The 13,907-nt window shown below is 37.1% G+C and overlaps 1 protein-coding gene across 1 annotated transcript in view; it reads left to right on the top strand.

Annotated features, from left to right (window-relative positions):
* HTT (huntingtin) overlaps nucleotides 1–13,907 on the top strand; it is a 79,220-nt gene that overhangs the window by 58,606 nt on the left and 6,707 nt on the right. The window contains exons 48-65 of the mRNA XM_029961741.1: nucleotides 51–264; nucleotides 462–607; nucleotides 1,042–1,219; nucleotides 1,510–1,605; nucleotides 2,467–2,654; nucleotides 3,814–3,940; nucleotides 5,319–5,419; nucleotides 6,626–6,780; nucleotides 7,156–7,295; nucleotides 7,469–7,551; nucleotides 7,830–7,960; nucleotides 8,144–8,273; nucleotides 9,047–9,202; nucleotides 10,859–11,049; nucleotides 11,593–11,707; nucleotides 11,930–12,143; nucleotides 12,280–12,385; nucleotides 13,745–13,907. Of these exons, the coding sequence (XP_029817601.1) occupies nucleotides 51–264; nucleotides 462–607; nucleotides 1,042–1,219; nucleotides 1,510–1,605; nucleotides 2,467–2,654; nucleotides 3,814–3,940; nucleotides 5,319–5,419; nucleotides 6,626–6,780; nucleotides 7,156–7,295; nucleotides 7,469–7,551; nucleotides 7,830–7,960; nucleotides 8,144–8,273; nucleotides 9,047–9,202; nucleotides 10,859–11,049; nucleotides 11,593–11,707; nucleotides 11,930–12,143; nucleotides 12,280–12,385; nucleotides 13,745–13,907 (2,634 nt within the window). The remainder of the gene's footprint in view (nucleotides 1–50; nucleotides 265–461; nucleotides 608–1,041; nucleotides 1,220–1,509; nucleotides 1,606–2,466; nucleotides 2,655–3,813; nucleotides 3,941–5,318; nucleotides 5,420–6,625; nucleotides 6,781–7,155; nucleotides 7,296–7,468; nucleotides 7,552–7,829; nucleotides 7,961–8,143; nucleotides 8,274–9,046; nucleotides 9,203–10,858; nucleotides 11,050–11,592; nucleotides 11,708–11,929; nucleotides 12,144–12,279; nucleotides 12,386–13,744) is intronic.

Genomic DNA, 13,907 nt, shown 5'->3' on the forward strand with positions numbered 1-13,907 from the left:
CACCATATTAGTATGCCAGCAATTTCTTTTTATTTACTCTTTGATTTCAGGAATTCAACCTAAGCTTGTTAGCACCTTGTTTAAGCCTTGGCATGAATGAAATCTCAAGGGACCAGAAGAGTAGCCTCTTTGAAACAGCTCGGAGGGTAACTCTGGATCATGTGTCTTCTGCTGTACAAAACCTTCCTGCCAACCACCAGGTTTTTCAACCACTATTGCCACCTGAGCCATCAGCCTACTGGAAAAAACTAAGCGATATCTTTGGTAATAGAAATAATGGTCTTTTAAAGTTTATTCTCTCCACAGCAAAGGTACTTTACCGATGTGTTGTCAATACATGAACTTGCTATTTAAAAATACCAAGATATCTGGCATAAAAGTGCTTATGAAATAATTCTGAAAAGCATTTATTGAAGGGAAAAAATTCAAACTGCTAGATTTCATCCAGTCTTATTTTATAGGAGATGAGGTGCTGTATCAGTCTATGATGACACTTTGTCGTGCACTGGCTCAGTATTTGTTGTTACTCTCAAAACTACCAGTTGGTCTCCGTGTTCCTCCTGACAAAGAGGATGATATCCTGAAATTTGTAGTGATGTCAATAGAGGTAAGAAACTACAGCATAACTGAAGATGTGATGGAATGTTGGGAGAGGGAATAACTTTGTCTTAAACTGATAACCACTGAGTAACTTTTGATGTGGGCGATTTTTTTGTCTTAATTGTAGAAATTTCTTCATTGGTCTTTGACCTGTGCTAGTAAATCACATTTGGCTTATGGGACAAGAGCAGCTTTTTACAAGGAGAGGTTGATGGAATGACCTTGGCATTTGGGAGAATGGGCTCTGCACTGATATTTGGGACACTGAATAAACAGTATATAATGGTCATAATTTTCTTGTAATCTTCTCTCAGGAAAAAAATCCATACTATTTGCTAATAAAACTTTACATTTTGCTGAGTTAACAAAAAATTACCTTTGGTTAGAAGTTGTTCTGTTGTGAAAATTTACTATTAATGGGAAACTTCTATTTTTACACAGGCACTATCATGGCATTTAATGCATGACCAGATTCCATTAAGTGTAGATCTTCAAGCTGGTCTGGATTGTTGCTGTCTGACACTACAGCAGCCTAGTCTCTGGAATTTGCTGGCTTCTGCAGCTCATGCAACATATGCTTGCTCCTTAATTAATTGCATTAGATTTATCATAGAAGCAGGTGAGTGCAGTTTGAACAGCTAGGAGAAAATTTTATTAATAAATTATCAGTCATTGCTATCAAATGCTGGGTGAGGATCTGGAATATTTCCTTTGAGTCCTTATTAATTATTTGTTTGACAGATTTATTTTTTACTACTTTGATTTCTCATTTAAAGTTTTGTGTTTACTTTTGAACATGGCAGATGCCTTGGATATGTTAAACATTTGATTACTATGTGGTGTTGATTAGAAAAATTAAATATGAAGTATGCAATAGCTGTATCTTTCAAATATTTTTCTCAAATTCAGTTGCTGTGGAACCTGGTAATCAACTTCTTAGTCCTGAAAGAAAGAAGAATACTTCAAACCCTTTAAGTGATGGTGAAGTTGATTCAAATGTACCGAGTAAGTAAATGGTGAATTCCACTTTACCTTAAACTTTCACTGAAGAAATATTTGAAGGTACCCTTTCCATTACTATTATTTTTAACAATGTGAGTTCATCTGAGACTTTATTTGTATTTGGTAAATGCCTATTAAATATAGGTTGACATATTTTTGACAGGTACAGTTGCTTTTCCTTGGAAGGTAAACATTAATGCAACTGTTTCCTTTGGGGAATTGTTAGCTGTGCAGCATACTACAGACTGAGGTTTTCAAAGTGTTGTGGGATTTTAAAATTTTGTGTGGGAGAGGTAGAATTGTTAATATTTCTTCTGAAGAATGGCAGATTAATTATCTGCCCTTGTACAGCATGGGAGCAACTATGTTGAGGTGAAGGTCAGGTCTACTCTGTGTGTGGACAGCAGTGTCCTCCATATCCAGCTGTGCTGGTATAGTAAGATATCACTTCCATCTACAGAAATTATCTGCTGTTCAGGTTTAGCATAGAGCCAGCTATGAGACTGTTTTCTCATAAAACAGAGTCGTTTGGTCACTTTAAATTCACATCAATACTCTATTCAGTGTGGCCTATTCTTGCTGGGGTTGGCAAGGGAGCTGCTCTGCTGACAGATCTCAGGTACTGGTGATCTCCAGCTCTGAGACTGGCAAACAATGCAGGCCATTGCAGGGAGGGTTATAGGACTACTCATCAACTAGCTGAAATGTCCTAGAATATTTCTTTTTATGTGTCATGGTTGTGGTTTTGTTCTTTTTAGTTGGCATACTCTTTTATTAAGAATTCTTTTGTTTTTCTATCTTTTTAAAAAAATCATGTCTTTTGAATAGATTCGTAAAACTGAATTTCTTTCTCTCCCTACAAAGAAACCAAGCACATTACTGCAGCATGTGAAATGATAGCTGAGATGGTGGAATGCTTGCAGACTGTCTTGTCACTGGGGCACAAAAGAAACAGCAGTATCCCTGCCTTTCTTACTCCTGTCCTCAAGAACATCATCATCAGTTTAGCAAGGCTGCCTCTAGTGAACAGTTACACAAGAGTACCTCCCTTGGTATGTTTATGATGCTTTGTTTTCAGGACTTTCAAAGTTATTGAAAAACTTTTTGAAAACCAAACATGGGTGCTGCATCTCAAGTTCTGCATCAGTAGGACTTCAACCTTAAGTTAGTTTGATCAACCAGTTTGCCTTTTTGAACACTGAGTTGCAACGTTGTAAAGATATCAAATAAGAGTTCAGGTTAGATTCACAGATTTGATTAGCAGGGAGTGTAGATGCTCCTTAGGTGAAAAATTATCTAGCTGGTAGTTTAAGAAAGAAAGAGCAAGAATTGGATGCTTTGTTAGGGCTTATATTTCATACTGCTTGGTGGTATTACTTAACCTGGAAGAAGTGCAAAATCTACACTAATACCTTTTTTAACACACAACATTTTCTGTCTTGCTAAGCACCACAATGATGCAATGGTGCTGAGGTGTCTGAACTGATTCAGGTATTTGTGTGTGGTACTATACCCTGTATTGCATGCAAATACTTTTGGATTGGTTTTACCATTCTTTCCTAAGTCATCTTGGGTCTTTTGGCTTACGTAATGTGGATTTGAGAACATCTTGTGATTACCTCCATGTATTGTTACTACTGTGAAATGACTTTGTTTTAGTAATCTTCAAAACCATTACTGGAAACATGCTTATTAGGTAGAGCAAAAGGGAGTTTCCTGATATGTGCAAGGCCATTTCTCAGGCCTTTCTCTGTTTTTGAAGAGATGTCAAAAGATATTTTTCTTGACTGAGAATTTTTTGCCCACTCTTGTGGGCACTCTGTGCTTTCTCAGGTGTCGGTAGTATGTGAACTATTTTCCCTGAATTCCCTTTCAGAATATCTGCACAATCTAAGAGTCACCTGGCATCTAAATTCTAAACTGAAATATGTGACAGGAACTTATTAATTTTATGTCCCAGTTTAGACGATAAGACTGAGTAGTTAATTAACTGTGACAAATATGCTGAAAAACCCCCTAAAATTAAAAATGCAGTGTAAAATACATAAAAGCTGTATTAGATGTTCAAACTTTCTCAAAGTATTTTTGTATTTGGAGAATTACTTTATTTACTGATATCTTGTTGCTTTTGAATGGTACTTATATATTTAGAGCTGTCATGTAAATACTATATCTGGTTTGTATAATTAAACTTTTATTATATTTCTTTAGGTGTGGAAATTAGGCTGGTCACCAAAGCCTGCAGGTGACTTTGGCACAGTTTTTCCTGAAATCCCAGTAGAATTTCTTCAAGAAAAAGAAATCTTTAAGGAGTTCATCTATCGCATTAATACACTTGGTATGTACAAAATTAAAAATTAATACACTTGGTTCTTATTGGGCATTTACCTGTGTTGTGAAGTTACTGAAAAACTGTATCTAGTACTGTTTGCTTACTTTTGTTGCTTATGTGGGAGACAGATACTGTATTTCAGAGCAATTTAGTAATTGTGCTGCAGTAATTCTTATATTTTGTTCAATGCAGAGAATAAATTATAGAAATAAAGCCAAAAACGAGTCCAACTTCGGGAGATAATTTCAAGGTGCTCTTGCAGAATGGCCACTTGTTTTCTGGAGCATACACTTGGCCATATGTTTGAGAATATTTTGCTTCCCCCCACTTTTTTCTATTAATATAAATAGAATTTAGTATATAAATAGAATTTAGTGCCAAACTCTCAACATTTAAAATGAGATGATGTCACTTTAAAGCTTCTGGATATGTTAAGATTTGCCGAACGAGAGCGGTATGGCTTAAAAGTTCATGTCTTTGTCAACAGATGGGACTGTCAAGGATTATGCATCAAATTTTCCATATGCTTACAGAAAGTCTTTGTGGTTTTTGGGTCCATCTATTCATCCCTCCCCCCAGTTTATGGGTTAATATTTTACTGATTTGTGGTGTAGCACTTTGATCACTGTAATGTCTAAGATACCATTCTCATTTTTGATTGTGTATAGATATCATTGCTATAAACTGCAAAGTATTATTCAGGAACCCTCTGCAGTCTTTTATAGGTAAAAATCTGGTTGGGAAAACTTTAAAAAGTGCTTTAATTTTAATGGACTATTTCTAGGCAACTTGGTCATTTTGCTTTTGGGGCATGAAGATTCCTTGGATTGTTATGGGTTTCTCCATGACTTTATTTTCTGTGAGAATTGGCCGAGTTTCTGGATTATTTTTTGTGTTGTGAAAACCTGATAGATCTCACTGCTTTGACAATTGGACAATAAAGTAATATTTAAATGCCTATAAGCACTTACTGAACAGGACCTTTTAAATAGTAATCGTAACGTGCAGAACTCCCTTCTAAGGACTTCATCGCTTTCAAAAGTAGAACAGTTTAAATCTCAGCTCTAGTGATAACACAGAATCACAGAATATGCTGAGTTGGAAGAGACCCACAAGGATCATCGAGTCCAACTGTTATCCCTGCACAGGACCATCCCCAGGAATCCCACCATGTGCCTGAGAGCATTGTCCAAAAGCTTCTTGAACTCTGTCAGGCTTGGTGCTTTGACCACTTCCCTGGGGAGCCTGTCCCATTACAAAAATGCCAAATCCAGTAGGAAATGGTATGAAACTAAACCTATGGAAATGATGTCCCATTTTTTTAATGCTGTTTCATGCTTACATTTGTACTGACATAAATGGCTGTCTCTGGGTGTTTCCATAGGATGGATCAGCCGTACTCAGTTTGAAGAGACTTGGGCTACTTTGCTTGGTGTGCTTGTAACTCAGCCTATTGTAATGGATCAAGAGGAGAACCAGCAAGAGGTAATGTCTTTCACTGAGTTTTTTTAACTTAAATTTTACTTAAACTAAGAACAATGTTTCTACTAATAAAACTGTAGAGCAGAAAAGAAGCGACTGAAACTAAGACTTTTTTTCTGTTTTGTATTTCCTTCTCTTCATTTCCCTGTGAGTTCAGACACATCCATCTTATGGCTTAAAGCTTCTGCAAGCATGTAAAGAGTTTGGAAAAAAAGCTGTTTCAACCCTATATTAGTACATCATTCAACACAGTTCAAAGTTTGCTTGATTAGATGTTTGGCTTTAGGCACAAAAGGATCTCTAAAAACTTTGAGAGAGACAATGTGTGAGAGAACTGTGCCTTTAGGAAATATACTAGTTGACTGTAACTAATATGTATTACTGCAATTACCTGTGCTATCTAATAATCAAACTTCAAGGGGAGTTTCTTTGGTAAGATTTTTTTTCTAAGATTCTTGACTAGAAATTAACTGACCTGGAGATGTGTCTCGCTCCCAGTTGTAGACTGTATATTAGATATTTGGGCTTCTAACTCAGGAAAGCGTTCAAAATTCAGTGGAGGGCATTTAGGGATCAGAGCTGAAGGAATTTATAGCAAAATTCATGTCCAATTTATGTACCAAAATATATGTATTTATGTATTTATATACCAATTTCTATACCAAAATATTCATGTCCAAAGAAGGACAACAAAGCTGGTGAAAGGTCTAGAGCACGTCTTATGAAGAGCAGCTGAGGGAGCTGGGAGTGTTTAGTTGGGAGGAGGCTGAAGGGGAACCTTAATGATCTCCACAACTACCTGAAAGGAGGTTGTTGCAGGGTTTTTTTAAGTTGAACATTTGTTACCATTTTACAGTCTCTTTTGTGGTCTGATGCTTTGTTTCACCAAGTAACTAATGGGTAGCTGCAAAGAAAGAAGCTAAACACTTGAAAATGGACATCTTGAGGTTTCAATGCTGTTGGGATAAGACAGAATGCATGCAGAGTGGCTGATGAGATGGAAGGATGTGTTACTGCTGCAGTCAGTGCTTTGTGTGCACTGTTTCTGTCAGATAGATTTCTGGATGGGAAGAAGACTAGATGTCAGGCTGATTAATGGTAATTTAGTGAAAGGTGACAAACTGATATTCAGGGCTTTTGGGTTTTTTGTTTGGCTGGTTGTTTTGGGTTTTTTTGTACAATTCAAATCACAGTGAGTTCATTTTACAGGAAGATACAGAGAGGACCCAAATTAATGTTCTTGCAGTACAAGCCATAACCTCCCTGGTGCTGAGTGCAATGACAATACCTGTTGCAGGCAATCCAGCAGTCAGTTGTTTGGAACAGCAGCCCCGCAACAAAGCTTTAAAAGCTCTGGACACAAGGTATGTTTTTTACTTGTTTTCAAATGCATACAATTTGTGATTAACACATAATTACAATTGCTTAGTCAAGCTGCAGCAAAAATATGTATACTCTATTTTCTAAGCAAGAGTATATATAGATGGATCTGTTTACAAAGAAGTTACATGGACTGAGCATCATGAACCTGCTGAGTTAAAAGACCATCTGAAAAAGATAATTTCTTATTAAAATCTAGCAAACAGTGTGCAGAATGTATTTCCTAACACTTTTCAGTTTTAGCATCCCTGATAATGGAAAAAAGCACAGGCACATAACATTGCAGAGTAAACCAGTCAGACTTGCACAAACATGTTAAAGGAAAAATCTGCTTAAATTGATTTCTATTGGCCTTTCAGGTTTGGGAGGAAGCTAAGTGTTATCAGGGGAATTGTCGAACAGGAAATCCAAGCAATGGTATCCAAGAGAGATAATATTGCTACTCATCACTTATACCAAGCTTGGGACCCTGTTCCATCACTTTCTCCTGCTACTACAGGTAAGTTCTTGTGTGGGGAGGGGAAGGGATGAGTGAATTTCTTTTACATATAAGAAGTGGAAAAGATACTCTTAGGAAAATTTATTTGAAATCCAGTTTGTAGAAAATGAAGCCATTTTCACATCTACTTTGTTATGCACTTCTAAAAGAATTCATCTTGTGTTTTGTTGTAGGTGCTCTTATCAGCCATGAAAAACTCTTACTGCAGATCAATACTGAACGAGAAATAGGAGATATGGATTATAAACTGGGACAGGTTTGTTAAAAGCTCAACTTTGAACTTGACTTTTATTATATTTCTGCCAGTTTGTGAAAAATTAGTTGAGTGATTGTTTAATGTCCAATAGAAACTAAGAGCTCTGAGTGATGCAGGGTAGGTAGATCATAACTGGGTGTCTCTTCTCAGCCAGAATACTGTGTGTTGCCTGTCATTTAAAGGAAAAATGTATCAGGCTTTAAGATTTTTCTGCTCTGACTGTGGGGGTGTTAAATGTGCTTCTTTGTTATTTGTTTTTCTCTTTTTTATGTTGCAAGGTCTCTATACACTCCATATGGTTGGGAAATAATATCACTCCACTGAGAGAAGAAGAGTGGGGTGAGGATGAAGAAGATGAGAATGACGTGCCTGCTCCTTCCTCTCCACCAACCTCTCCTATAAACACCAGGTCTTATTTTTTTCGTGTCTTTTCTTTCCTTTGACTTATTAATAATCTTTTATCTCTTCATGTTGAGTTCAATAAGCTGGCTTTATAAATTGGGTGCTGGTAAATAACTGTATTATTTCAAATCAAGTATTTTAGCAGGACCTAAGAATAGCCATTTTAACACTTGTTTATTGTGCCTTGCAGGAAACACAGGGCTGGTGTAGATATACATTCTTGCTCTCAGTTCTTGCTTGAACTGTACAGTCAGTGGATATTGCCATCAAACCCTAGCAAGAGAACACCAGTTATTTTGATCAGTGAAGTGGTTCGATCAGTAAGTCCAAATTATTATTCACAGTCATAATTGAGTATATGTTACCAAGTATTTGGAGCTAAGCAGCTTTTATACAGCATCTTTTAATATATGGAACACACTGAATTTTCCTGCAGTGCTATTGTATGGGCTGTACAGAAATATAATTTGAGCAACTACAACATTATGCTGATTTAAGCTCTGTAAGCACCTGGATTTCATGTTCTGCTGCTACATTACAAATACTTTATCATTACTTAATGATAATCAGTATTTTACTTGACTGCTTGCTAAAACAAGATTTTGTTATCCTAATCCTTTGTAAGAAAATGAAGGTGAAACAATAGGGTATTAGAGAATTAAATTGACTGTTGAAGTGTAGAAGCAAAACTAAAGAACACAGGTGTGTAATGTGTCGATAGCCATTATTCACTATCATAAAAGACTTAAAATGAAACTATCCTTGCAAAAAAAGTATGCATTGAGTGTTTTGGAGTGGTTTAGTACACTGTAAATGGCAATGTTTGTTTATTTGTCAGAATTACTTAGTGGATTTGATTTTGTAAACCTTTTGGAAAAAAGGGACAATTTGGAGGTAATTGTTGTCCAAAATGAATGGTGGAATTAATTCTGGACAACAACAGTTGATAGCTATTTCAGACACTTAGATAAATATTTACACATTTAATAGATAAATGGAGGAATCTTTTGCTTGCAATTATAACAGAAGGGAGAGTCAATTTTTGGCTGTCTGCTAATGAGCTTTTTTATATTCTGTTTTAATTTCTGTACAGCTTCTGGCAGTATCAGACTTGTTTACAGAAAGGAATCAGTTTGAGATGATGTATACAACATTGACAGAGTTGAGAAAGGTGCATCCATCAGAAGATGAGATTCTTGTACAGTATTTGATACCAGCTACCTGTAAAGCTGCTGCTGTTCTGGGAATGGTAAGAAATTCTCATGAAAGTTTATTGCAAATTCCTGAGTGTCTGAGTAATTCATCTTTAACTTCTGCTGCAAAGTCTGGTGTACTTGGTAAGAGTGGTTTGTCTGTAAGAATACCCCTTAGCTGATCTGCACAGCTGTAAGAGGTAATAGGATAATTATTCTGGGCTTTCAGAGATTGCAAACAGAAAGGGGGTTTGGCTTGAGATTTTTTTGAGGTTTGAGCATAATTTAATGTGCTTTTTGGTTTGTCTCACTTAGTTTAGTGTTGCCTTTGCCCTGGACTCCTCATTTGTCACATTTCAGGCCAGAATTGAGGACTTGTGGAACAGCTTTTGCTAGATTTGTATTGTAGATGAATGGCTGTAATCTCATGGGAGGCTGGGACACTGCATTTAGTGAATATGTAGCCAGATAGTCAGATATCCCTTTTCTTTCCCTCACTCTTCCCTACATTGCATCATTCTGTTTTTTAATGTGTAGACCAGAGGTATTTTCCAATGGACATTTCAGAGTGGAATTATTTAGGAAAAATAATTACAAATGCTTTTGGAAGAAGTTAGCATTTCTAGAAACTCTGAGACTAATACAAAGCTATCTGGGTAATAGTGATAAGAGAAGTTTTGAAAGACTTTTGGAATAGGACTTCCAGTAGCTATTGTAGCAGTGACTGCTCAAGGGAAGGCTGTGAAAGTGATTGCAAACATACAGAAAGTTTTACAGTTCAACTTATTCTGACTAGGCTGTAATTTCCCACTCAGTGAACTAATAGCACCTTCTTACAAGCAAACAGCTGAATACAACAGCTTACTAGGAGTAAAAAAAACCCAGTTAATTCCATCAGGAGTTACTTGTCCTGTGCTCAGTTATGTAGAAAATCCACTTAAAAAGAGCAACAAGAGAGCACACACTGTAAAAGTGTCCTGTATCTTAGGACAAGGTGAAGCAAAGAATTTCTACTAAATACTTAGATTGTAAGAAAAAGACTTTTCAAAACTAACAGTTTAGAATAGATTTTGCATATGCCAGTAAGTTGTTGTAATTTAATAATGGGGAGCGAAGTATCTGATACCAGCTTGGTGTTTGAATACTAAACATAGAATTGTAAAATCATTTAGGTTGGAAAAGACACTTAAGATCATTGAGTCTAACTGCTAAGACTGCCAAGTCCATCACTAAACAATGTCCCTAAAGATGGAGCCTAAGGAGGCTCAGGGGAGACCTTACTGCTCTCTACAACTTCCCGAAAGGTTATAGCAAGGTTGAGGGTCGGCCTCTTTGCCCAGACTGCTAATTCCAAGAGGAATTTGCCTCAAGTTGTGCTAGGAGAGGTTTAGACTGGGCTTTGGCTGTTAGGAAGAATTTCTTCACTGAAAGGGTTGTCAAGCACTGGAATGCAAGCGGTGGAGTCACCATCCCTGGAAGTGTTCAAGAAACAACTCACAAAGTAACATCAATTTACTAGCTAATCTGCAAATCATCTCTTATCTGATTGCATTAGTCTTGTGACATTTGATTCAAAGTAGTTTTAAGCCAGGCTCTGGTTCATGCCCTATTTTTTGCTCTTTAATTTGTTCCAAGTATTGCCAAATGACAGGACTTGCCAGTATTTTGAACCAGTGTTGACTTCTAATGAATACTCTTGTTGGATGTATTAGGATAAAGCTGTGGCTGAACCAGTAAGTCGACTGCTGGAATCAACCCTAAGAAGCACCCATATGCCAAGTCGGATTGGAGCTCTGCATGGAATTCTTTATATCCTTGAGTGTGACTTGCTTGATGAGACAGCAAAGCAACTCATTCCAATTATCAGCGAGTATCTGCTCTCCAATTTGAGAGGAGTAGCACAGTAAGACTCTTTCCCCCTTTCCCCCCGGCTCCAAACTGTTGCATGTTTGTGTGAAGGGGCTCTCTGTTTGCAGTTGTCAGTACATTTTAGAGCAGGCCGTTGTATCAAGCAGGTTTTGGTATTTTCTTTGAAAACATCATCCAATTTTGCATTTAATTTACAGAGCAAAATGATACTTGAGGGTGAGAAAACATAGTTCAGGCTTTTGTCTCTTTGGTAAATTGTGTTCCTTAAACCTCATTTTTCTGTCAAAAGGCACACTCATGGAGTAGGACTTGCAGGATCAGTAATGAAGTTTATTTCTCCTAAACAGGTCAGGCAATGATAACTTCTGATTATGTGGCCTGACAATTTCTTGCATTGCCCTGGATTTTCATGATAAGCTGTGTTCTCTTATGGCATCTTGGTGATACTTTTTGGGATTTTAAAAATGGCATCAATTTAATGTGCAAAAATACTGTGTTTCTAGGAATTGTTTATAGTGTCTCTGTTTGTGACCTAGGTGACTTTGATGTGACCACTGGTGTTTTTGCTTATTTACAGTTGTGTGAATATCCATAACCAACAGCACATCTTGGTAATGTGTGCAGCTGCTTTCTATTTGATTGAGAATTACCCGCTTGATGTAGGGCCTGAATTCTCTGCAGGAATTATCCAGGTATGTTGTGATGCATCCAATCACAGGTGTTCATGTAACCTGGGATCACCAATTAGCAGTCTTTTAACACTTGATTACTGTGGTGTAGGTATGCTTTTGGGCTTACCTTCATCAGTTCTTCTTAATACCTGATGCCAGCCATACTAGTTCCAGTGGTATGGTGCTAGAAGATGACCTAAATACACCTCAAAACCAGGCAGTTGTCTTTTTGCTTTATTTCAGATGTGTGGAGTCATGGTGTCTGGAAGTGATGAATCAACACCATCCATTATTTATCACTGTGTCCTGAGAGGATTAGAACGACTCCTCCTTTCAGAGCAACTTTCTAGGCTGGATAGTGAATCACTGGTTAAACTGAGCGTTGACAGGGTGAATGTGCAGAGCCCCCACAGAGCAATGGCAGCCCTTGGATTAATGCTGACTTGCATGTACACAGGTATTCACTTTTTCATGTGCTGAGAGACTGCCTTACTAACAGTGCTATTTTTTTTTAGTTTATGGTTGTTACCAGGGGTAAAAAGGGTCTTATTTTAACATTCACGGTGAACTTGTAACAAATTGTTTTGGTTTAGGAAAGGAAAAAATCAGCCCCAGTCGTATCACAGATGCAAATCCTGGTGCTCCTGACAGTGAATCTGTGATCGTAGCTATGGAACGAGTGTCTGTCCTTTTTGATAGGTAAGAGGATAAAACATGTAAGTGGGGCACTGGGAGGGAAATGACTGTGTTCATCACTGTGTGGTCACTTCTCTATTTGACAGTTCTCATATTTAATTAATGATGTTTCTCTACTTACTATTGCTTAACAGTTACCCTCCTAGTATACACAATAACACTGATGGAATTGCTGAAGGCAGCACAAATGTACAAGAATGTAAATGAAAAACAGACATGTCCTAACTGATACTGTGTGTTGAACAAACCATAATACTTCATAAATGTATTTTCAGCTCCCTTCAGGTCAAACTCTTAAGAGCTTTTCAGGATGTCTTCTACATAATCAAGGATATAAATCCAGTTTACAGGAAATAATCTTTCAAACCACCCTAAGAGTTTAAAACTTTTTTCCCCTTCCCCCACCCAGAGGTTGCTCTTTCCAAGGCTGTTAAGTAATTGCAGTGGAAGGGTACAGTAAAACTTCTGTATTCACATGGAACTCATTAAAGGAAACATTTCAAAACCCCTGTTTTGATCTGACAATCTCAAGCTGTCTTAAGTGAGTATAGCATGTTAGATTTTGTGTAGTAGTTTGTGGGTAATGGTTTACATTTTTTCAAGTGTTCAGTGGTTTTTCCATAAAAGCTGGATGAGGGTTTCACTTCTGCACTCTGTGAGAACAGAACTAGAGCAGTGCTTGAGTGCCTTTGAAAATATTACTCTGAAGAGGCAGCAAAACAAATGTGAATACTACAAGCAGAAACTAACTTTGGCAGGGAAGAATCACATGATGGTAACTTAATCTTGACATATCAACAGATGCAGCCTTTATTAGAAAGACTTTCCAATCAGTGTTATTTAAGCAAAATTGGCTGTAAGTTGGAATATCTTTTCCCCTCTTTACAGAGCAGCACAACTTGTTTTTCTTGTTTGGTGTATTGGTCATTCTGAACTTGAATAAAAAATGCAAAGATGTTATGAGTGGAAATTAGTATTCTCCTTATAAATGGTCTTTTCTCTGATACCTAGGAGTAGTGATCTCCCTGTCCTTTCTTGTTCTTGTTTGGATTATTCAGCATTCCTATTGCTAAGTCTCATCTCTCATGCAATTCCAGACCTTCAAAAAATGTGACTATTTAAAAAAAAAAGTGGGGAGTGTAGGGGGAAGGACATACCTGTAACAACTTCTGATAGCTTTGATAGACCTCTTTGAGTAGTCTGTTACTAAGATTACATGAAGATTTGGATCCATCAGTGTTGAGAACTTGCCTATGTACAGATGAAAGTAAAATGTTCTTTCTATTGCAAATTAAACTGGAATGGAACAAGATACGTACTGGAATTCAATCATAAAATATTTTCTTTTTTATTATTTTTCAGGATCAGGAAGGGATTTCCTTTTGAAGCTAGAGTAGTGGCTCGGATCCTTCCACAGTTCCTTGATGATTTTTTTCCCCCACAAGATGTAATGAATAAAGTTATTGGAGAATTTCTGTCCAATCAACAGCCATATCCACAATTCATGGCAACAGTAGTTTATAAG

The sequence above is a fragment of the Manacus vitellinus genome, unplaced genomic scaffold (genome assembly GCF_001715985.3).
Source record: "Manacus vitellinus isolate BGI_N305 unplaced genomic scaffold, ASM171598v3 scaffold_0_pilon, whole genome shotgun sequence".
In the NCBI taxonomy this organism is placed as follows: Eukaryota; Metazoa; Chordata; class Aves; order Passeriformes; family Pipridae; genus Manacus; species Manacus vitellinus.